Below are 24,444 nucleotides of genomic sequence, written 5' to 3' on the forward strand. Positions count from 1 at the left end.
ACCCCCATGATGCTTGGCTCTGGAGACACGTACACCAGGGTCCACAGCACAGTCATGGAGAGAGTGTTTGCTCCCCGGTTCACTTAGTCGTCACACTTTTGTTCGTGAAACTGAAGACCCATTTATTCCACTCCTCTTGCTCTGCCTCTCTGACTCTAGAACAATCTTAGTTCCTGTTAGGGCTATGTGCTTCCTGCCCACAGCCCTCCTTGCAGGAAGGTGCCAGCGATAGTGCTACACGTGAGCAATTCATAGCAAGGGAAATACTTGTAGAAAATAGTTTCTAGGACCTCATTTTTCCTTGCACTTTCAGGAGAGAAATGGCTGGGAGTGTTTTCTTCACCTTACTCTTCAGAGGCTTTCTGAATGCTGTGGATTTTTTTTTTTTAATGTGAAAACAGGTCAGGGGCCAAAGTCCAAGCTGGCATGGCTGGGCATCATGATGCTGTTGCTCTCCCTAGTGATGCTGTCATGAAAATCAGCTTTTCTGCCTCTCACCTGCATCTTTTCTTCAGGTATATTTAGAGACCATGCCAGCCTGGCCCCTCTCGTGCACTCTAGCATCAAGTATCACACTGCGTGCCTCTCCCTGAGGTAGCCAAGTCAGTTTACCCTAGTGATTCTTGTTGAATTATGGGTAATCTGAATAAAAGAGAGGACCAGAGAATCACTCCTCTCTTCCCTATAACAGAAAGAAAGGCCCTACAAATTAGCTAAACACTTTGGCCATCATCTTAGGCCACCACTCCACGCCTGGAAAACCCCATCTGAGGCAGCAGAGCAGCCAGGACACCAGTGAATGCACACAAGACAGCTCATTGTTAGCGAGGGAGCATGAGACCACCCTCCACCTCCACTCCACTTCCTCCCACTGAGAGCTTGGGAACAGTAAGTGCCTAAGGGGCCATAATGAGGGCTGTGGAGCTGGGTGTTACAAAGTAGACTGCAGGTAAATTTTGCTCATCAGATTCAAGGACAACTAACAGGTACACAGGAACTCCTTGAAGATGTCTGTGTCCTCAACAGTAGGCTGCCCATTAAGGGCAACACAGCCCTTGCCCCAGGGGCAAAACCTAGCTCCAACTCAGGGAAAGCACAGGACTAAAGGTCCGGCTCTTTGACTATACCTGGGTTTGACCCCATTTACCAGGATTTGACATTCTAAACATGTTCTGGACACATGGCCCAGAGTTCTGTGAGTAACTTTGTGAGCTGGGTCAGCAGGCTGGGTGGTGCAAGGGATGGAGATTTCTGCTCCCTGGAGACCCTGTGAATTGATGCCACAGACTTCCGTCTCCCAACTTACTCAGAACTCTGCCTCCTATGCCTTCTATGCAGACCATGTTAGAAGGTTTGTCCTAACTGAAGCCTGTTTACCAGCGTGTCAACCACAGGGAAACTTCCTAAAGAATTAAGGCTGTCCCCATCTTAGTCCACTCAGGCTGCTATTACAAAATACCATAGACTGGGTGGCTCACAGGACAGAAATTTATTTCTCATAGTTCTGGGGGCTGAGAAGTCCGAGATCAAGGTGCCAGCCCATTCAGTTCCTGCTGAGAGCTCTTTTCCTGGCTTGCAGACAGCTGTCTTCTTGCTCTGTCCTCACATGATGGGGAGAGAGAGAGCTAGCTCTCTGGTCTCTATAAGGGCAGTAATGCCATCATGAGGACTCCACCATCATGACCTCATCTAAACCTAAATACCTCCAAAGAAATGCCACCACATTGAGGGTGGTTAGGACTTCAACATATGAATTTGGAGGCACACATTCAATCCATAACACCCCTAGAGGACAGAGCCTGTCCTTTGGACAGACTTCCAAAGATAGTTACCCCCAGCTCTCTCTCACAAGATAGTCAACTTGGATTGAGAAGGGAGCAGAGTCCTTTCTTTTTATCTTTCTTCTTCTCTGGTGCTACTGATACATAGTTCCGTGTTCTCTTGGTCTAAGAAAATACACAGGCTTCAAAAAACTACAGGCTTGCTCTCTGCATATAGTGTCAACTCTGGGAAGCATCCCGCAGCTCACTCTTGTCTGGTTCATGAATCTAGTAACATTTTGTAGCTTGTAGCTTTTTATCAAAGTGTCATATTGTTACCCCAGCCCCTGGCCCCATATGACATTAAATCTATACAGAAAAGTACACATATCATAAAGGTACCAGGCTCACCAAACCAGCCCCAGGTCAAGAAACAGAGAATTACCAGTGGCCAAGCCATTCCCTCTACTCTCAGTCACAACCCCTCCCCATCCACCCCATCCTCTCAGAGGAACCCCCAACCTGACGACTAATAGCATAGATTGATGTTGTCAGTTTTTGTTTTTTACTTACAGAAATCATTTCATACAGTGTATATCCTTTTGTGTCTGGATTTTCTTACTCAGCATCATGTTTGTTTCACATAGTTGTCAATCATTCGTTTTTGTTGGTGTGTAGATTTGGTTCTTACGTCTTTATAATGTTTTCTCCAAAGACTCTGGGTGCTCTCCTCCCGCCCTGCCAAGTGCCCTTTGTCAGCTGCCTGCTTCCTCTTCTTTTAACCGGCCTGCCTCTTCCTGCCTCGTCAGTGTAAGTTTTAAAAGGCAAAAGATCTCAAGACAACCAAGAAGTCTGAGGCATTATTTAGTTTGGCCAAAGGATGGTAGAAGACGCCCCGGCAGATGCTTCCTGCGGAGCAGCCCAGGGGAGGGCCGGCCTAGAGGCCATAAATGCCTCTGGGGTCACCTGAATGTGTTGAGCCCATGAGTTTATTTTTTTTTCTTCCTAGGTGTGCCTGAAGCTGAAGTCACTTGGTTCAGGAATAAAAGCAAACTGGGCTCCCCTCACCATCTGCATGAGGGCTCCTTGCTGCTCACAGACGTGTCCTCCTCGGATCAAGGCCTGTACTCCTGCAGGGCAGCCAATCTGCACGGAGAGCTGACTGAGAACAGCCAGCTGCTGATCCTAGGTAAACGCCTGGAGGCCAGCTGCCCCTGGGGGAGCCACTGGGGGAGACTGTCCAACCCACCCTCCACCTCCTCTTTTCCCTGATCCAGTTGAGTGCATAATGGTGAAATCAATATCCCTTCCCTTCTCCCCGCCTTAGGGCCTTCGGATAGAAAGAGCACAGACTTTGGGGCCAGGCAGACATGAGTTTGAACCCTGGCTCTACTGCTTACTCACTCTGTGCCCTGGGGCAAGTCACTTAACCTTGCTAAACTTAGATGCTGGTCTCTGTGGGGAAACTTGCAAAACGAGGATTGCCCGCCCACGTGGGGTGGGGGAGGGTTAAACAGGGGAACCAAAAGTAAAGCAGTTATTCTTCACTCCTCCCGTGTGAAGGACTTTTTTAAGAATCAGATGAAAACTATAGATTACACCCTTCAGAAAAATTCATACATGCAAAATTTTTTCATGTAAGTTCAGGAAGTTCATAGTCTAGTCCACCTAAAGTCTGTTCGGGCTGCTAAAACAAACTAGCAGAAACTGGATAGCTTATAAACAACAGAAATTTAATTCTCACACTTGCAGAGACAAGTCCAGCATCAGGGTGCCAGCACGGCCAGGTTCTGGTGAAGGCCCTCTTCCGGGTGGCAGATGGCTGCTTCTTGCTGTGTCCTCATGTAGCAGAAGGGACCAGCCAGCTCCTGGGGCCTCTTTTATAAGGGCATAATTCTCATGACCTAGTCACCTTCCAAAGGCCCCACTACTTCATACTGTCACCTTGGGGGGTTAGGATTTCAACATATGAATTTAGGGGGACACAAACTATAGCACCCCCAAACGTAAGAACCCTGATTAAAGAGTCTAGCACAGTTCCTGGCATAAAATAGGTATTTAAAAATAACCATTGCTGGGACACCATCCCCTAATCGCTGTTGCCCTGTGCTGGACTCAGCCATGTTACAAGCTATAAGTCTTTTATCCCCTTGACTAGAAATCCTTTGTTTCGCTTCTCCACGGAATCCGGGAGTAGGTGGAATAGAGCAAAAAGGCTTGTTTTTGTCTTACTTTTTTTTAAAAAATGCACTTATGCCAGCTTTCTCACCAAGAGAAAGCTATCGTTCTAAGAAAGAAAAAAACGGAAATGTGAGAAATATGAATAATTACACACCCCACATATACATTATGGACTTCCTCAGGGAAAAATAATTGAACTCTCTGCTTGTATTTTCACACCCCAAATTGATATTGTACAAAAGCAGAGGGTCCCTAGCCCCTGCCCACTCAGATTTCAGAGAGGTGCAGATGGGTTTTCATCTCACCAGTGGCTGCATAAACCTCCAGTCATCTTAGGAAGCCACAGAAAATTGGCCTAGGAAGGATGTCATTTGTTTTGTGTTGAGTTTCGTCTTGCTGAACTGCTAGCATGGAGCCCCGGGTCCAGAGACTATTGCCCCATGCTGAGTTATGGTGCTTACAGTGGGTTTTTCCTCCCTAATTTCCCTTCCTCATTGCCCCTGCTAACAGAAATAAAAGCCTAGGGTGTGTAGCAGCTACTGTAGCTTTGCCAATGACGTGTGTATGTTCTACGAGCCAATTCTTTCAACATTCCGACTCCGATTCAGTGTGACCGCGAACGTGGAGTTTGAACAGCATAACATCTTCCCATTTTAATCAAACTTGACGGGAAAAAAAATCACTATGTAGATTCTCAAGTTTAGGGCTTTTCTTGATCAGAAGTCTTGATTTAGCAATCAGAGTTTGTTAATTTTTATAAGTAATGTCTCTCTTTCTTTTAAAGCAGCCAAAAATGTGGCTTAATTTTTTAACTGAGGGATTTTGTATATAAAGCCGAGGTCTCATACCAAGTTCTGTGACTTAACCTGTAGCATGGAGACTTGAAGTGTAATGAGACGGACTGTCATTCATTTATTCATATAGCCGTTGGATGAATATTCATTAAGCGTTGCCTCTAAGTTCCATGGAGAACTTTAGGATAAATATAAGACAGGACCTCTGTCCTCGGAGAACTTACAGTTCCCCTGGGAAGATCAAATGGACATGCACCAAAGAAGAAAAGTATGATAGAAGCTGTAAGGACATCAGGAGGGGCCAACATTTGTCCCAAGGAGTTCTGATGGTTTTGAAGATGAGACGTAACCTCCCGTTTTGGCTCTTAGCAAATAAGCAAAGGCTTCTTGAGTTTTAATATTCTTGAAGGACTATTCAATATTCAATTGCAATATTGAAGGAATTCAATTTCCCTCAGTGTTCTTAAGGGAATATTAAAAGGATGGGAGGGAGAGTTTGGGTTTGAGTAGACTATCACCATCACTTCCTAAAATCATGGTATTTCAGAGTAGAAAGAGATCTTGGAAATGATACAATTCCTCGTCATTTTACAGATTAACGTGACTTGCCCAAGTTAGTGCATGACAGAGCCACAGCTCAAACTGAGGGCTCCTGAACCCAAGCGTGATGTTTTTACCCTACCCCATATAAAGGATATTTTTGAATTATATATTATTTATAATATATATATAATGTCTTTACAATTTTTTAATATTGTATAGATATAAAAATCTCAAGCTCATCGTTTTCTGTATGCAGTGGTCTTTGGCAGGCAGAGGCAGAGTAGACAGAAGGTATGTTTCTGAAGCAGACTGTGGTGCCATCACGACTTATTTGCCATCCCTAACAATAACCTAACAAGGTGACAAGCACATAGTAGGCCCTCACTGAACACTGTTGAAATGACCATCAATTACAAGAGCACCACTCCTGCTCCTCTTTCCTCTCCAACAAGTGTTGGAGAAAGAGTGGCAGTTGGTCTTGGGACTGTGAATTGCAGTCCTTCGGGAGATGCCAGAAGACAGGGCACAGGATTCTGCTTCTCTTCCAGGAGAATCTGAGGTCATGCCCTTGCGAGGTTCGGTAGGTGCTTGCCTCTTTACTTGTCCAGTGAAAATGATAAGCAAGCCACGATATTTCCCATTTTTGTCACTCTGGGCTCGGTTAACTGTGACCCCTGATGACTTCAACCCTCACTCCTTATAAGATCCAGAGTAACAAATCATCCCTGTCCTGGTCCTACTTGGGCATAAAAATCCAGACCAAAATGCAAATTAACTTCATAAATGGACCCTTTTCTTTATTAAAAAAAGCCACTCATAGGCTCCTTTTAATAAGAAATTCCTGGAGTGTATCCCTATCTGTGGGGCCAATAACAAATTACCTCCCTCTGAAGGATGTTATAAGAGTTGAATGAAAACTATTGAGCACAGGACTTGGTATATAGTAACTGCTGAAGAAGCGTTGGCTTTTTTAGTGTCTTTATAATATAGATTAATTTACCTACAAATTTATAGGGGCCCAATGATACTGTGATATAAAGCAGTAGACAGTAAGGAACTCCTGAAATCAACAGGCCTGATTCTTATTACTGACTTTATTGTTTCAGACATCAAATATTAAGTTTGAAATTCAAACTCACCTTGATAGGCACACCATCTCTACAGGAAAAATGATGTTAAAAGGCAACACCAATAATGCCTGCCTGCCACAGACACACTTATGCACATGCCCACCTCTTCGTCTCCCCTTAATACGGCCTTTATGCTTTAACCTGCCTGGTTCATGATCTGCTTTCACACAGATCCCCCCCAAGTCCCCACACAGTTGGAAGATATCAGAGCCTTGCTTTCAGCCACTGGACCGAACCTTCCTTCGGTGCTGACATCTCCTCTGGGAACACATCTGGTCCTGGATCCTGGGAATTCTGCTCTCCTTGGTGAGTCCAACCCTCTGGAACATTGGGCAGAAATCCAGGGCTGGACAGGATTTATGGATGGGTGACTGCTTGCAGGTGGGAGGGAGGCAGCAGTGGGGGGTGGCCAACAGGAAATCACTAAATTGCCTACAGAATCCAGACTCACCAGTGGAAACTTGGCTGACTTTCCCTATGAGGTGAGTGCAGTTCTTAGTCTGGACTCTCTCGTCTAGATTCCAGCGTGGCTCCTTTCTGAATCCTCTTGGGCTGATGCCGCAGCCCAGATACTCTCAATCAGATTGACTCACTGAACAGGGAGTAAAGTAAAAAGCGCTGAAAAACAGCTCCTGTATCTCCTCTCGCCTTGCCAACAGCACCACAGGAGACCCCCATAACCTTCTCCCACCTAAATGTCAGCACCTCCCAAAAGCCAGGTAATCTATTTAGCCCAGCTTTCTGTAGGTAGGACCTAAAACCAACCCAGACAGACTCCTCAAGGCAAGTGTTTAAATAACTTCACCAGGTGTAACTTCCCTAGGATGTGTCATTGGGAACCTTCACCAAGTTATTACCACGTGGCTGGTGTCCTTTGGTAGCAGAAAGTCATGCAAGGGCATCAAAGTTCTGGGCCCGACGTACCAGAATCATGGAGATGCGAGGGGAACTTCTACATTCCCACCATGGAGATGGTAATGGTAGAAGAGAAGTATTCCTCTGCCTTCAAAGGCCTGAATAAAAAGCAGGCCTACAAAATGGAGAAAATCTTCATGGTAACTGCATGTCTTCCCAAGTGTCGGTAATAGGAACAAGAATTATTCCATTGGCTCAAAGTGGAAAGTTTCTCTACTCTTCTCCTCACCAACTAGCAAGAAATAGGTCAGTGGGTTCCTGGTCATACTAGAGATGACTTATCAACATAGCCACAGGGCCTGTAGGATTACAGCACACAAAGATTACTTTCCCTTGTCATTCTCATCTGAAATTAGCAAAGAATGCTCATAGTGTATGAGCATATGGAAAAAGCTTCTGATTCCTCTGTTTCTGATCTGGGTAAAAATAAGACACAGATATAGTAACAGGCCACCCTATTCTGTTTCCCGTAACTTATACAAGCTTGGCATTGAGTTGTTCCACATCAAGTTGATGAGAATTCATAGAAGTTTCAAATTGCTTTTTTTTTTTTTTTTGGCTTATAAATGGCAAAGTTATTCCAAATTAAATGTGTGCAGTGTAAACCTTTTTATTTTAGATCCATCACGATGAAGAATTGTCATAACTATTCATCACAGCCCAGTCACTAGCAGGGTATACAGCAATTGTTTATTTTGAAGTTCAATAACTCTTGGGTCACTCAGGTGCTGTTTGGCATGCGGGAAAAGTTAACCTCATATTTTTCCATGATAGCTTTACTTTATTTCTCCCTTATTCTGGAACCATATTTTGTCTCATTTTAGCCATGGGCAATAAGAATTTATTTTGCTTTATGATGCTGCATTCCATTACTAGTTTATGATGCTTTGTTACCTTAGACTGGTATTTAAATCTGTTAAGAGAAACCTTGTACTCTAGTTCACATCCAGACTGCTCCGTTTGAATGAGACAGCAAGTCAACCTCCAGAAGGTGCCTCAGTGTAACTGTGGGGCCAAATGGACTCTCATGGTGAGCGTCAATGTCTCGCCAACACTGTAGAACTAGGAGAGATCCACATGGAATTGTGGAGATAAATTAGGGAAGGATGTCAAGTATCGGGCTCTGAGAAGTAGGTCACTTGAGACAGACCAGAGCCTCATTGTTATGCTCTGCAGCTGAGTACTGAAGGATGGGTGGGAGTCAAATAGGCAGAAAGGAAGGGAAACAGGCACTCAAGGTAAAGAAGATGCCACGAGCCTGGAGATAAAAAGGTGTGAGATGTGTATCAGGTGTCTGTTCAGAAACAGCTGTAAAACACCACTGCCTTAAAACTGATGACAGGCAGCTAAACTGGGATAGAAACTAGGCCATCAAAAGGAGCAAGGCTCAGCTAGAGCTTGTCCACTCAGATTTGGCTCACAGCCTTACCTCAAGCATTCTAATAGCCTCCCTCCATCTCCTCCCCAGCAAGCGCCTCATCCTGATCTGTTAGTCCATTTGTTCCCGTTTGGACCAGCTCCCATCCCTAGCTCCTACTGATGGGCCTTTTAGACAAGAGTGCATGCTCTGGGTACAAGAAATAGGCCAAGGAAGTGATTCTGTGTAGAGTTGCTGAGAACATAGAACAGTGAATGGCGTAAATTGTGGAGGACCTTGATTATTAGACTAAGGAAGCAGATTTACTTGTGAGAATTACTGTGTAAATTTACTAAGGAGATTTACTGTGTGGGAAATGGGGACAGACCTTGAAAGGATTTTTAAGTAGGAGAATAATATAGTTAAAGTCATATTTGAAAGAATTAATCTCACATTCCATAAGAGTAATCAAAAGTGGGAGAGATTTAATGAAGAAACACTATTTTGAGAGAACAGATATTCGAGATCAGGATGGAAATATGTGGCAAAGATACTGTTAATCACCCCTTCCACAGCTAAGATGTCTCTAATCAATCACGACACTGTCACTCAGCCCAGGCACTGCCTTGGGATTCATTTTAACATTCCCGCCAAACATGGTGGCAGCTGATATACGGGATGAAAGCCATTTGCCAACACTGTTGTAGTCAGTAAATGCTGAGATTCCTGTGTATGTATTTCTCCCATCTACGAGATTAGTTGGCTGCAACAGATTCAGAGAACTTCGTGGTTCTGTGGCACAGGGGCAATAACTCATGGACCTTGATTCTCGCGTTTTCACCAGAGGAAGGGGACAAGGAAGATTTGGGGTTTTTAAAGCCACATATCAGAAGCCTTAGGTCTTCTCCATTAAGGCTTGAGTGTTGAGATTCCCAGTAGGTGAGTCTATTCTAGAAATAGCTGTTTTAGTTTTCAGACACTCTGGCACTGATTTCACTTCAAGCCACTGCTGTACCTTTCAAGAAGCAATTTTGATTGAGTGACACATGAATGGGCCCATCTGAGCCTCACTTTCCATAACTGTAAATGAAGACTTGGGACTAGTGAGTGCCTTGTTGCTCTCGCACTCTTTGCTATATGACACAGACGTGGAAGATGCCCAGTGGAGGCTCAGCCATGCCGAGTGGACCCAGCCTAACTGGATCCATTGTCCTAGGCAAGACAGGTGCTAACTTTTTTTGTCCTTGTTTTATAGCTGTCCTTTCTGCAGGGAGTGCCGTCTGCTCTGTAGGGCAAGGCCCATGCCACCACCTTTAGTGGTCCAGGCCCAGGTCGGTGTCACAGGGCAGCAGCATCTCAGGCCTCCCTGCAGAACCAACACCTTTTTGCAGCCTTCTGTTAATGGTGGGTTTTTTTTCGGCACTAAGACCCAAAACTAATATTTCTCACAGTATCATTTATAGGTTATTAGCACTGATATTTTCTGAAAAGTAACTTTTATTGGAGTTTTTATTATAAGAGCAATACATCTTCATTGTAAAACAAATAAAAATAGAAGCAAAAAGAAGAAAATAAAAATTTATCTATAATTACCTAGCCCAGAGGTAACCAGTGCAAGTGTCTTTTTCCTAGCACATTATACATATCTTTTTGTCTAAAATGAAATCATACTCTATATACTGCTTCTAACTTTTTCACTGAGTGGTGCATAACCAGCATCTTTCCATGTCTCTAAATATTCTTCTACAGTTTCAGGGGGGGGTTTTGTTTGTTTGTTTTGCTGAGGAAGATTCACCCCTGAGCTAACATCTGTTGCCAATATTCCTCTATTTTGAATGCAAGCCACCGTCACAGCATGGCCACTGATAGACTAGTGGTGTAAGTCCTCACCTGGGAACCGAACCTGGGCCACCACAGTGCATTGTGCCAAACTGAATGACTAGGCTACCAGGGCTGGCCCTACAGTTTTATTTTTGATGGCTTCCTATCTTATTCAACCAGTTCTCTAATGTTGAACTTTTAGATTCTTTGCAGTCTTTTGCAATACAAAAACATAGATACGATGAATATTCTTATTCCTAAATCCTTGTGTACATTTTTGTTTACTTAAGATCAATTTCTAGAAGTGGAATTATTGTGTCAAAAGTTTTGTATATTTTAAGTTTTTGCTATATGTTGTCAAATTGCCCTCCAAAAACGTTTTCCCCATTTATATGTCTACCAGCACTACATGAAAATTCCCATTTCCCCAAAATAATTATCAACACTGGTTTACATTTACCATTTTAATTGATGAATTCACAGTAGTATAAAATAAAATACAAAAAATGGTATATTTTGTATTTTTGTTCATTTGATTATGAATCTCAATAATTTTTATTTTTATTGTTTATCAATCATTTACATTCATTTATGAATTGCCTGTTCAGGTCCTTTCTTCATTTTTTGATAGATATTTATCATATTTTATTGATTTGTAAGATACAATACATATTTATACATGTTTGACATATATTTGACGTTAGTTTTTTAACAGGCTATTGAGAGATAATTGCCATATAAGAAATAATATGTATTTAAAGTCTAAAATATGATGTTTTGATATGTGGATACACATATGAAACCATCACCACAATAACATAATGAACATACTCATCATCCCCACAAGTTACCTCCTGCCCTTTGTAACCATTCCTTCCTTCACCTGCCCAACCCCACTCCCACCCCAGGCAACCACTGAGGGGCTGTCAGTATAGATTAGACTGTATTTCCAGAATGTTATAAAAAAGGAATCATCCTTTTGGGGGGTTTGACTTCTTTCACTCAGTACAATTATTCTGACATTCATCCGTATTGTAACAGGCATCAATACGCATTGCTTTTTATCGTGGATTAGTGTTCCATTGTCAGATATGCTACAGTTTGTTTAATCTCTCACCTCTTGAGGGACAGAGTGGTCATTTCCCATTTCTGCTTATTACAAATGAAGCTGCGGTACTTATTCTTGTACTAGTCTTTGTATGAACACATGCTTTCATTTCTCTTGATTAAACACCTAAGAGTGAAACAGCGGGATCACATGGTAGGTATATATTTCACATTTTAAGAAACAGCCCAACTGTTTTCCAAAGTGGTGGTACAACTTTCCATTCCTACAGCAGTGTATGACAGTGCCAGTTTTTCTACATCCTCACCAACACTTGCTATAGTCAGTCCTTTTAATTTTAACATTCTACTAGGTGTGTAGTGGTTTCTTGTAGTTTTAATCTGTATTTTCCTAAAATCTAATAGTGTTGAGCTTCTTTTCATGTGCTTATTTGCCTTCCTGATTTCTTCTTTGGTGCAATATCTATTCAATTTTTGCCATTTTTTTAATTGGGTTTTTTTTTTTGTTTACTTATTATTGAGTTTTAAGAGTTCTTTATATATTTTGGATGCAAGTCTTTTAGCATATATGTGATTTCCAAATATTTTGTCCCAGTCAGTGGCTGTCTTTTCACTCTTAGTGTCTTTCAAACAGCAGAAGATTTTCATTTTGATGAAGTTCAACTTATGAATTTTGTCTTTTATAGATTGTTCTTTTGGCGTCATATTTAAGAAATCTTTGCCTACTCCAAGGTCTCAAGGATTTTCTCCCATGTTTTCTTCTAGAAGTTTTATAGTTCTAGGTTTTGCAGTTAGGCCTATCATTTATTTTGAGTTCGTTTTTATATATAGTGTGAGGTATATACAGAAGTTCGTTTTTATGCATATGGATACTCAACTCATTCCACTACCATTTGTTGAAAAGATTATTCCTTCTCCACTGAATTGCCTTTACACCTTTGTGGAAAATCAGTTGCCCTTATATGTGGGTATATTTCTAGACTATTGTTTCAATGATATGTCTCTTTACACCAATACCACATTCTACCCAATGCCCATGAATCATGAGCTTTTCCAGTCTGGACGTTGGGAACAGGTACTATTCCCTACCCTGTGGGGACACTGGAAACTGGTACCTCTAATTCTTTCCCTCTCCCTGCCTCAGGTAGTTCTTCACAAGCATGCACTGATCTGCATTCTGATGAATAGTCAAAGGGGATCTTTTGCAGATTTCTGGAACTCATTCATTCATTCATTCATTCATATTCTTTCTCTGCAATTCTCTCCTTTCTTTTTTTTTCGGTGAGTAAGATTGTCCCTGAGCTAGCATCTGTGCCAATCTTCCTCCACTTCACATGTGGGATGCTGCCACAGCATGACTTGATGAGCAGTGTGTAGATCCATGCTAGGGAGTAAACCCGCAAACCCCAGGCCCCCAAAACAGCACGTGAACTTAACCATTATGCCCCACATTCTCTCCTTTCTGGTACTCTGTTCTGTGAACTCTAGCTGCTTTGTTGGTCTCCCTGTACTTTCAGCTTCCTCTTCTAAATTCAGGGAGTCCGCTGGGCTCCACCTGGGTTTCCCTATGCTGCAGCCTGGAAACTCTCTCAAGGCACTAAGCTGGGGCAGCACAGGGCTCACCTCGTTTAGTTTTCCACTCTTCAGGGATCAGTGTCCTTCACTGCCTAATGTCCAATGTCTTGAAAACTCTTGCTTCATATATTTTGTTCATTTTTTTATTGTTTAGGCAAGAGGGTAAATTCAGTCTCTCTTACTCCATCTTGGTCAGAAATGGACAGACATATATATGTGAGTGTGTGTGTGTATTTTTATGTATATATGAGGGCATATGAATACCTATACACGCACATATATACATGGCACGTATGTTTTAAATATTTTCCTAGACCAAGCTGATACCCAAATTTGATAATCATGTTCTAGAATTGTTACATAGATGCTTTTAAGAGATAATGTCTCCCAGGATTGGCAAACTATGCCCCATAGGCCAAATCTAGTTCATCACTTGTTTTTGTAAATAAAGTTTTATTGACATGAAGCCACACCCATTCATTTACCTATGTCTTGTCTATGGCTTCTTTCATACCACAATGACAAAGCTGAGTGCTTGTGACAGAAACCCTACAGCCCACAAGCCTAAAAGATTTCTTATCTGTCCCTTTACAGAAAGTGTTTGCTGACCACTGATCTGGTCCATTCATCTTATTATGTAGAAAAGATCCCAAGGTCTATGGCAGGGATCACACGTCTCCTGTTTCGGAAGAGGACCACATTCTTCCCACTGTAGCACTCAGTCCTGTGTCCTGTCACTGGGTTAGGCTTTCTCCATGAGGTAAAAAAGCCTAAAAGAAAAAATCAAACATAACTTACAGGAGTAAAGATCTTCCTCAGGAAGTTCAGGAAAGAGAAGACCTGTATTATAAAGGCCTTGGATCTTTGTCAGATGACCTCATGTGCCTCCAGTAACAAAACAGGTGGCTTAAGCAAAGCAGTTCAGTAGCTTTAACCAGCATGTCTTATTTAGGGCCAGAACCTGTTAGACGGTCTTATAGAATATATACATAAGGTTTGGTCTGCCCTGTATTTAGTCACAAACTCGCCTTTGGGAGTGAGCAAGCTGCAGTGCCCCAGTCAGGGGGACTCCTCGTGACATCTCTGCTAGAAACTCATGTCACTGAGAGCCAAATGGCACAAGCTTTTTCTCGTGCCTTGTGATTTACCAAGAGGAGAGGGATGCAGGCATGTAAACCTGAGTTCGTTTACAGAGTAAAGTTTTTCCATGAAAGAAGTCATTGTGCCTGGCCCCTCTCCCCAGCCAGGGGCTCAAGGGTCACAGCCAGCACAAACAGCAGCCTCTCAGCAGCATCGCCATGCTCCCCAGGGCCCTGCACGTGTAACAGCACCTCTTCTCAGAGCCTTCCAGCCTGGAGAAGCCAGGCAGTGAGGCCAAGGCCCACACACAGCTGTCAGGCAGTGGTGTTTTCCTTCTGACCACCCAAGACAGGTGGCTTGCACAATTTTTTCTCTACTCATTTGAAGTGCTGAGAATTGCAGGGCCTGGCTGGCATGAGATGCAGTTCCAGATATCTCTGCTAAGAGCTATGTTCTTGTTGACCCAAAATCTTATGCAAAAAGGTGAAAAAAACCTTTTCTTCCAACACCGAAGTTGTGACTGGGCTGCTCCTACAAATCAGATCACGCCGATGAGGGAGCTGTGGCTAGAATGCATGGGACCCAGGTCTGGAGTCTAAGGTGGAGCTTACAGTCATTGTTCACATGTAAACCCCTCAAGGTAGGAGGGTAGATCAGAAAACAATTTAATTTTCAAAGTTGAAAGTCTTGGTAAAGAGGCTAAGAAGGAAATATCTCAAGATAGATCAATTTACTCATTCAGTAAATATTTGTTGAGTGTCTCCTATGTCCAGGCACTGTGCTGGGGGCCAGGGATACACATTAAGTAAGACAGACAAACCTAGTCCTCATTCATTCATTCAAGAAAAATTTATTGAGCATTTACTATGCACTCGGCACTGACCTAGATACTGAGGATACAGATGGACGTGGCTGCCCTTGTGCAGTTTGAATTTTAGTGGGGGCACTTCAAGTCTGGTGAGAAAAGTAATTCAAGTAGGAGGACTGTGATAAAAAGAGAAAGAACTGGGCACTTTGGGGGCATGTGAAGGACAGCATCCCTGGTCTGAACTTTAGGCAAGGTTTCTCTCAGAAGGGGGTATCTGAGCTGAGATTGGGAGGGTGAGTGGAAGTTACCCAAGTGAAGAGAGGGCATTCCTGGCAGAGGCATTCCAGGCAGAGGAGCCAGCAGAGGTTGTGAAGCAAGAAAACCTAAAGCCTTTGAACCATCACAGTAATAATGAAGTGGAGAGTGGCCCAAGATGAGGCTGAGGAGCGAAGTGGGAGCAAATTGCTGGCACTGGTAAGTCTTTCATACTTTGCGCTAAGTGCAATGGGAAGTCTTTGAATGGTTCAACAGCAGGAGAGAAACATCATCTGATTTGTGTTTTTAAAAGCTTGTTCTGGCTGCTGTGTAGACGATGGCTTCTATGGGAAGAGAGTAGATAGACACACCACTTAGGAAGTGGTTGCCGTATTCCACATAAGAGAGAACTGTGGCTTAGACTAGAGAGCTGGAGAGAATGGAAAGAAGTGAATGATCAATTCAGGCATATATAGGAAGTAACATCCACAGGACTTGGTAAGTAGATTGACATTGGAAGGGAAAGATAATCCATACAGCTAATAGGTTCTCAAAAGCATCAGACTTTTTAGGCTTTTCTCATTGAAACTCATGTACCTCCTGTGTGGTGATGACACATTTCAGACCACTCAAGTCAAGATGTTAGAATAAAATGGAGACCTCCGTAGGTGTGCAAATGCAGAAGGTGTAATTGTGAGGAAAAGGATAGTCCAAAGCTTCTGTTGCTGATCCTGGCTCATTTCCTTCACACATACCTGTTCAGCCTCCACTAGATGGTAGGTCCTCTGCCCCTCTCCCAGCCTTGGAGGGGCTCAGAAATAGTCAGAGAGACAGAAAAGTCAATAATGTGTGAGAAAAGCTCTGAAGAGTTGCAGAATAAGCCAAAGGGAACAAAGGAGGGAGGACTCCTTTCTTTACAAAGTAGAAAGAGAAGGGTTGACCACGGAATTGTTGAAACTTATTCTTGAAGGATGAGTAAAAGCATTGCAAGTACTGATGCAATACACACATGCTTCCTGAGTTTCTTCTATGTGCTGGGCACCACTGAAGGCACTGGGGATGCAGCAGAGAACAAAACAGACAAAAATCCCTTCTCTCCTACAGCTTACATTTTACTAGGGCAAATGGAAAATAAACACCAAGAAGTAAATGACATAGTATACTCGAAGGTGATAAGTGCTATGGAAAAAAATTAAGCAGGGTAGGAAGGATGGATGGTGCCTCTGTGGGGAAGAGCATGCAATTCAGGAGAGGCCTCGCTGAGAAAGCCATGCTGGAGCAGAGACTTTAGTGTGAGCTATTGAGCATTGCACTTGTCTGGAGGAAGAGAAAGGAAGAGCACCCCAGGCAGTTGAAGAGCCAGTGTGGAGTCCTTGAGGCAGGGACGTGCCCAATGTGCTCAAGGAACAACAAAGAAGCTAGTGTAGTGTGGCAGAAGTAGAGTCATCGGGGTTGTGTGTGGGAGAGAAGATCAGAGAGGTAACAAGGCTGAGAGCAAATTGTGTAAGGCCTTGTAAATGGTCACGATAAAATAACCGTGAGAGAAAAATCTATAAATGCCCAAATTTATAAACAGACTCAATATTGCATTGAGCATCATGGGCTTTTCCAGGATTAGGCAAGGGCAGGCAGAAATGATTTCTTTTATTGGAAACCATGTGGCCAACTGAATGTTACAGAGCTGACTCTAGTAAAACAGAGGCTCCTCAGGCTGGCTCTGGTACAAGCCAATATTGCTGACTTAATTTGACCCACATGTGTTGGGCACCTGCTGCATAGACCTGGCCCTGAGCTGGGCTGCTACAGGGACGTGCCTCGCCATTGCCTTCATCTAGAAAGAGGTTCCCAAATGCACAATAGGGTCACCTGGGAAGTTTAAAAAAAAAAAACAATGTTTCACCTGAGACCAATTAAGACAGTCTCTGAGGTGGGGCAAGGCATCAGTACTTCTAAAAATTTATTCTCAGTGCTTGAATGGCCTTTAAAAGTCACTTGCCTGCCCCCTTCTACCCACGAAGAGGCTGGTATGGGAAAATGGCATGTTTTATCATATTTTTCGCCTGGCATTCAAGGCTGTTTGCTCTTCAGACCTAACCTTTACATCCATCCTTCCATCTTATTCCTGTCTCAAATAATTCCTCCATTCCACTTTTCCCTAGTAATTGCCATGGCCTTGAGCCTTCCTTGCCTGGAACACCCTCTCCCACCCCTTCCTCCCTGGCTTGATCCTAGCAGTCTTCCAGGCACAGTTCAAACCCCTGTGTGAAGCCACCTTGAGTGCGCCAGCCTGGAGTGGTCTCTCCCTGGTGACCTCCCGAGGCCCCTACTCTAGACCAGGGTTGGGCAAACTTTTTTTGTAAAAGGCCAAATAGGAGATACATCAGGCATTGAGGGCCATAAGGTCTCTGTGGCAAAGACTCAACTCAGTTGTACAGCAGCCATAGACAATAAGTATATGCATGGGTGTGGCTGTGGCCCGATAAAACTTTATTGACAGAAACAGGGCCAGATTTGGCACTCAGGCCATAGTTTGTCAATCCTGATTGAGACAACTGATGCAACACTTCGCCTCTGAACAGCTGATGTTGAAGATATTTCCCGTCTGTTGAGTTTCCCGGGTCCTGGGGAGAGAAGAGTCTGCATCAATATTCTCAGGTGATTTAAGACAGGACTAAGTAGCAGGGCCTTGGCTTATAAGGCCTCTTGTGTCATTTCCATTCCTCATTTCTATTATTGTAGCTTTATCATCTGTCCCACACACTTCCACCCTCGCCCCACCCTGTACACTTCCTGATTCTCTTGGTCCAGACTGGATCAGGCACTTCCTGAACCCAGTTAGGAGGAAATTCACGCAGCCGCAGTCAGTAAGTACCCTAGGCACATCTGCTGGGAAGCTGCTTTTCATACGATAGTTCAGAAGACCAAGATCGTCACGATTTCCTCGCTAAAGATAGTTGTGGGAACGGCAAGTTCTGATGGTCAAAGGTTAGGTAAAAATTAATCCACAATGGGGGCCCACCCCATCAGAAATTGCAGATGTAGCAAGGAAAGTGATGCCGAGGAAAGGAAAGAAAAAAAAATGTGAAGGAGCGGGCCAGCATCCTTGATGAAGAGAGGGAAAGAAAGGAATGTATCCTGCCCTTTTCAAAGAGACATGAGTTGGCATCTGTTTCCTCACTTATACTGGAAGCCTGAGGTTTTGTGTCACAAGGAAAATGCTTTTGATTTCCTATATCTTTGCCCACAGAGAGAATATGCTTTGCTATTAAGAAGAAAGGTTGGCATTTTGTGATTGTTTATGGCACATGTTTATGCTCTTTTGTCTTTTTTTTTTTTTTTAAATGAAATCCAAAGTAGAGAACAGAGACCCCATAGGGACTGCAGGAAGCTTTACAGCACATATAGTGTAAAACTAAATCAGTGTTTCGGAGGGCATTTACGAGGAAGCCACAGGAAGGAGTACAGCGGGTCTTTAGACTGGAGTGAACATCCGTAAATTTAAAAAGACACCAGAGCATAAGTGACACAAAATAGTTGGACACAGAAAGCAAGGCAGTAAATCTCCCTGCTTAGCCACTGTTCCGAGCCACAGCAAGCATCTAGGCATGGGTTTATTTTAAGACTCCAAATGGCCAGGAAATGGGGACCTTGAGAAACTCACATTTGCCCCTGCCCTTTGCTGGCACCAGGACCAATTCCCAGGCCTGTCTGCCCTCTCCACCATGTTTAACCGGAATGACGTGAATAAGTTGGATGTCCCTGAAATAGACAGGTATTGAAAGTCCATCAGTGGGAAAATGAGGAACTCTACACTTTCCCTAATAAATCTTTCCTCAACGCTGAACTGGCTCTTAAAAATATCCACTCTGGTTCTGGGCTTCCTGGTGTCTGTGTGGTGCTAGAGGCAGTTTTACAGCAGTCCCGGGGCCCAGAGGCAGATGGTCAAAGGGAAGATGGGTTCATGACCTAAGTTCTCAGGCTCAGTACCCAAGCCACTTTGTAGTGTAGAGAGGACAGGGGTACCTCAGCTAAAAGACCTGTTTCCAAACCCTCAGCATCTGCTTCCTCTTGTGTAAATAATTGGCTTAGTCCATTCAGGCTGCTGTAACAAATGCCACTGAGTGGATAGCTTATAAACAACGGAAATGTATTTCTCACAGTTATGGAGCTGGAAGTCCAGGATCATGGTACCAGCGGAGTCAAGTTCTGGTGAAGGCCTCCTTCTGGGTTCATAGATAGCACATTCTCGCTGTGCCCTCACATGGTGGAAAGGGCTAGAGATCTCTGTGGGGTCTCTTTTATAAGAACACTAACTTATTCATGAGGGCTCCACCCTCATGACCTAAGCACCTCCCAAAGGCTCCACCTCATAATACCATCACATCAGGCATTAGGATTTCAACATATGAATTTGGTGGGGGATGCAAACGTTCAGACCATAGCAACAATGCCCAACTCACAGAGTTAATTAAACTGAGAGTTAAATGAGATGTCTTATGCAGCCTGCCCATTGTGGTGCTTGGTGCAAGGTAGATGCTAGTATATGTTAATTTCTTGCCTCTGTCCCTTACTTCCCTGTTGAATCTATGAACCAAGAAGTCCATTCTCCTCTTCACTGTGGTTTGCCACAACTTCTTATAGGATCAGAACTTGTTGCCATTGTGAGTATAAATTCTTTGCTGAAAATCATCCAGGAGACAGGTGTCTTATTGAAGGGCTCATGCTATGCCAGGTCCTGGGTAGGAGCAGAGAAGCACAAGGTATGTCCCAGACATCAGGGAACTTCTTATCTAGTTGGAGACAAAATATCAACACAGAAGGAATGGTGAGAAAGCAGTATAAGTAGATGAGGAGTGACAATAAAAAGAGAGTACTGAATGGCTGCTCTGTGAACTTCAATCCTCTCCTGGAAATTCTATTCCTGTCTATTCATCTAAGTCCCATGCTGTCTACTGGGGCCTTTCACATGCCCCTTAGAGCTTGTGAAGTATAGTGATTGGAAGCACAGACTCTGGAGCCAAAAGGCTTGTCACCTGCTAACAGCTACATGACCTTGGGCAAGTTCTAGAAGTTCTCTCTGCCTTTGACTGTAAAATGGAGGTAATAACTGCATGTACCTCTAGAGTTTCTGAAAAAAGTAAATGAGGTAATATAAGTAAAGAACTCGGAATGGTGCCTTGGCACACAATAAGTGCTCACTTAATATTAGTCATTATTACTTGGCAGTTCTTGCTCTTGCCCAGCCCTCCCCTTCTGGAAGTGGAGGCACTGGGAAACTTAAGAATGCCCTTGGGATCCTGTATTATTTACTTGAAAGTTGCTAGGAGAGTAGATCCTAAATATTCTCACCACAAAAGAGAAAAACATGGTAATTATGTGAAGCAATGGAGGTGTTAGCCCATGCTACAGTGGTAATCATTTTGCAATATATAAGTGTGTCAAATCAACACATGGCACACCTTAAACCTTACACGATGTTATATGTCAATTATATCTTAATAAAGCTGGAAGAAAAAATGCCCTTGGGGGCCAGGTCCTGGAGGCAGGGATAAAGAAGCTAGATTCAGACCTCAGTTAACCTACCTTTTCATTAACTTACCCATTTTATGCTGTTTATATTTTCATTATGTATTTGCTACATACTTTTTAGTCAAGTTCCCTTTGACAATTCCAGCCTATCTCAGATAAATTAAGCAAGAAAAATAAGAGGGCTTTTGCCCACTACTGAACCAAAAGGATGAAAAGAGCATGAACTTTGGAATTAGAGTTGAACTATAGTCAAGTCCCATAATCTTTGACTCTTCCTTTCTCATGAGTAAAATGGGTTGATAACCTGTCTCAGTACTGACCGAAGAGTCAAATGGGATTAAATAAGTAAAACCATTTTGTAAACGCTAAAGCTCTCTATAAAACATAGTCATTTTGCATTATTCCTGGGCTAGAAGCAAGGATGGCAGCAAAGGTGGGATTTCTAGGACCCCAAGGAGAAGGGAGAGTCTCAGGGAAGATTCTAAACTGCTTGTGAAGCCCTGTCTTCGAGCCAAGAGCAGTTTCCTTACTTGTTCCTCTTTGCTACATACTGGAATATAGAAGGCATTGTTGTTTTTATAAGGGATCTTAGGAGAGGATGCTGACTGTCCTGGAGGGTGTCGCTCGTAAAATATAAAGAACTCACAGCATCTGGGTAGACTTCATGGGGAAATGGGGCCTAAGCAGCACCGTGAAGGATATATGGGATTAGACAGGCCAAGAAGGGAACACAGGTGTGAATTAGACCTCCCTCCATGAGAGACAGGGAGGAAAGCAAAGAAGAGGACAAGGTCCTGTTCTATGTCCAGCGCTTGGACCGTGGAGTCCAGATGCCTGGACTCACCTGGTTTTTTGTGCAAATAGTTGACTATAATGGAAACAAAACTCGGGCAGGGTCTTGTCTCCATTCCGTTACTTATTGCCACTTGTGCAGCTTTGCAGTCTTCCACCTTTTTGTGTGTTATATCCTGCTATGTTTAGGAAAAGTTGAGTTTGGCAAATATTGTGGAAAGCAAGTTTGTCTAACCTCTTACCATAATTAGCTTCAGTCTCTTATATGTTTTGTGAAGCAGGAGAATTACTACCCAGCTTCTGCTTTTTGATATTTTTTTGTCTTCTGGATAAGAGTTTTGAAGTCATTCCCATCTCTCGCCCCGCCCCCCCTCACCCCCCACCCCCCACCCCCACCACCACTTTCTCTCTCTCCCTCTCTCTCACATACACACCACTTACTTACTTCCTCTCCTTCTTGCCCATGGGTGTTGGCATTGACTTTATAACTTTAGGGCTTCCTTAGACCCTAAGGCCCCCAGAGTTAAAAAAAAAAAAAAAAAAAAAAAAAAAGGCAGCCCATTTAATTGTACTTTGCTCTTGAAAGGAAAAGAAAGAGAAAGGTGTGGTTTTCTTTGGGGCATCACTTTGAATATCCTTTTTTTATGTCAAGAAAGTACCTTCCAGATACACAGGAAACTGGGAATGCTGGTTGCCTATGAGGAGAGGAACCAGGTGGTCAGGGGAGGAAAGAGGTGAGAGGGAGAATTTCACAGCATTCCCTTTTGTTAGTTTTTAAATTTTGAATCAAGTATATGTATTAACTGTTCAAGAATAAATGAATAAAATCTGGATTGGAAACCTAGCTCAATTCCACAAATATTTCTTGCACCTCTACTGTGTGCCAAAAACTCCATGATATCTTGACCATCACACAGCTTATGGTCTGAGTCTCCCGTTCCACAGAAACCCAGGGCTCACCACTTGGGAAAACATCCTCTCTTTGCTAGTAGAAAACGAGAGCAGAAGAATGAGCCAGAATCACATTCGGCACCTTAAAAATCCCAATAAGGAACACACTGCTATAGTTGGGGTTTGTTTTTATTTCAATGTTTTCATGAGCATTCTGAGAAAGACATTTTGCCAGGACATCCCCATGCTAGGATTGCAGGTAACATTCCTGAAAATAGAAAAGAATTTGTATTGTCTCTGAAAACCTATACAGCTTAAGAAGGATTTTGTTGACCATCTGCTGTTCCCTATCCACTACAGCCTATCAAAGCAAATTTCAGAAAGTAGATTGGGCCAGAGGTAGCTTAGGCCAAAAGAAAAAAGTGCTAACAATAATAATTGCACTCTTATTCTAGAACCGTAACCTAGCAGTACGTCTATATCTGTTATAAAAGTTCAAACTCTCTTTTATCCTTCACCTTCAATACTTTATCTCTGAAAGGTATGTAGAAAGACAAGTTTCATTCCAAAACCATCATTCTGTCAAGAATCTTTTCTTTTTATGTGAAAATCCATTATGACTATGGAATTCTCCATTTCTCTGTTGGCAGTGCCTGCTCAGAAATAATGAGCTCCCTGTAACTTTTGGTGCCAAGGAGATAAGACCAAAAATTCATTCAAGGCCCTTTCTGGAACATGGCAGGGACCATTGTATCTAATGTTTGACTCTTTGAAGTGGTATCAAGAGAGATAAGCCAGCACAAGCCTGTGCCTCTGTTGTGCTGCCAGCTTCCTGAGCCCAGAAAAAGAATTTAGGCCCAGAAGAAAATGACCACAGTGTTCCTATATGCACAATAAAGACTGCACCTCCTAATTCTTCTCCTTGTAATCCTGCTGTTCTCGACTTTAATGAACTTCTGCGGCATCTCTCATCCTTGCTCAAAGCCACAGTTCAGAGACTGACTCATCACAGTTAGTTCAGATATGACATCAGGGAGACAGAGAGGGCCTCGAGATTTTGCTGAAGATTTTTCTTCTAAGCACACTGAAATCATTCCTAAAATGGTGTAGTTCAAGAGAGAAAAATTATCATAAAAAGTTAAATTGGAGGTCAAATAAAGTAAAACAAAACTTGCGTTAAGCGCTCTTTCCAGAGCTTTAAATAAAAGCTTTTTTATATTTAATAAACAAAAAGACACATCCTGTTCCATGACTTTTGAAGGTTTGCCCTGCTTTCTCCACCCAGTCTCTCCTCTGAAAATATGTCTTCTCTGTCCATTAAATACTGCAGGCCACTCAAAGTCTGTAACATGATAACTTTGCTTTATTCCAATGCTGGTGATTTCTTCTCAGGTCTTTAAAAATACTTAAAATCTGATTAAACAGATGTGAAATGAAATTCTAACAACCCCATTCTCTGAGCCATCAACCGCTTTGCTGTTTGGATGCTCATGTTTATCAGTCCCGCAGTCCTCCAAATCCTGAGGTCTTGGCAGATCAGGGTTTTCTCTTTCCTTTCACATGTTTTATTTCTTGATTTGGTATAAGAATTTCTTTTTTAATGACCGTACTTTTATTTTGAAATAACCTCAATTTTACAAAAAATGGGAAGTAGAATACAAAGAACTTTTTCTACCCAATCCCTCTGACAGTGTGTTGACAACATGATACCCCGTCACCCAGTGTATATTTCCCTCAAGTTTTGCCAGTTGTCCCAATAATGTCCTTAATAGCAAAAGAGTCAGTCGCAAATCACACACTGCATTTAGTTGTCCTGTCTCTTAAGTCTTCTTCAATCTAGAGCAATTCCTCAGGCTTCCCTTGACTTGCATGACCTTAACAATTTTGAAGATTATGGGCCTGTGATTTTCAAATATGTCCCTCAGTTCGGATTTGTCTGACATTTCCT

The 24,444-nt window shown here is 42.9% G+C and overlaps 1 protein-coding gene and 1 long non-coding RNA gene across 7 annotated transcripts in view; one reads left to right on the top strand and one right to left on the bottom strand.

Moving 5' to 3' along the window:
- Positions 1-24,444, top strand: part of ADAMTSL1 (ADAMTS like 1) — an 858,582-nt gene that overhangs the window by 783,627 nt on the left and 50,511 nt on the right. For all 6 annotated transcript variants that reach the window (XM_070589758.1, XM_070589759.1, XM_070589760.1 and 3 more), the window contains 2 exons: positions 2,770-2,949; positions 6,580-6,714. In XM_070589758.1, coding sequence (XP_070445859.1) covers positions 2,770-2,949; positions 6,580-6,714 — 315 coding nt within the window. The remainder of the gene's footprint in view (positions 1-2,769; positions 2,950-6,579; positions 6,715-24,444) is intronic.
- Positions 17,749-19,575, bottom strand: LOC139078412 (uncharacterized). The gene is made up of 3 exons (XR_011531345.1): positions 19,443-19,575; positions 18,946-19,043; positions 17,749-17,905 (listed from the first exon to the last, which is right to left on the bottom strand). It is a non-coding gene; the product is annotated as an uncharacterized lncRNA (long non-coding RNA).

Source organism: Equus przewalskii, chromosome 22, assembly GCF_037783145.1.
Source record: "Equus przewalskii isolate Varuska chromosome 22, EquPr2, whole genome shotgun sequence".
Taxonomy (NCBI): Eukaryota; Metazoa; Chordata; class Mammalia; order Perissodactyla; family Equidae; genus Equus; species Equus przewalskii.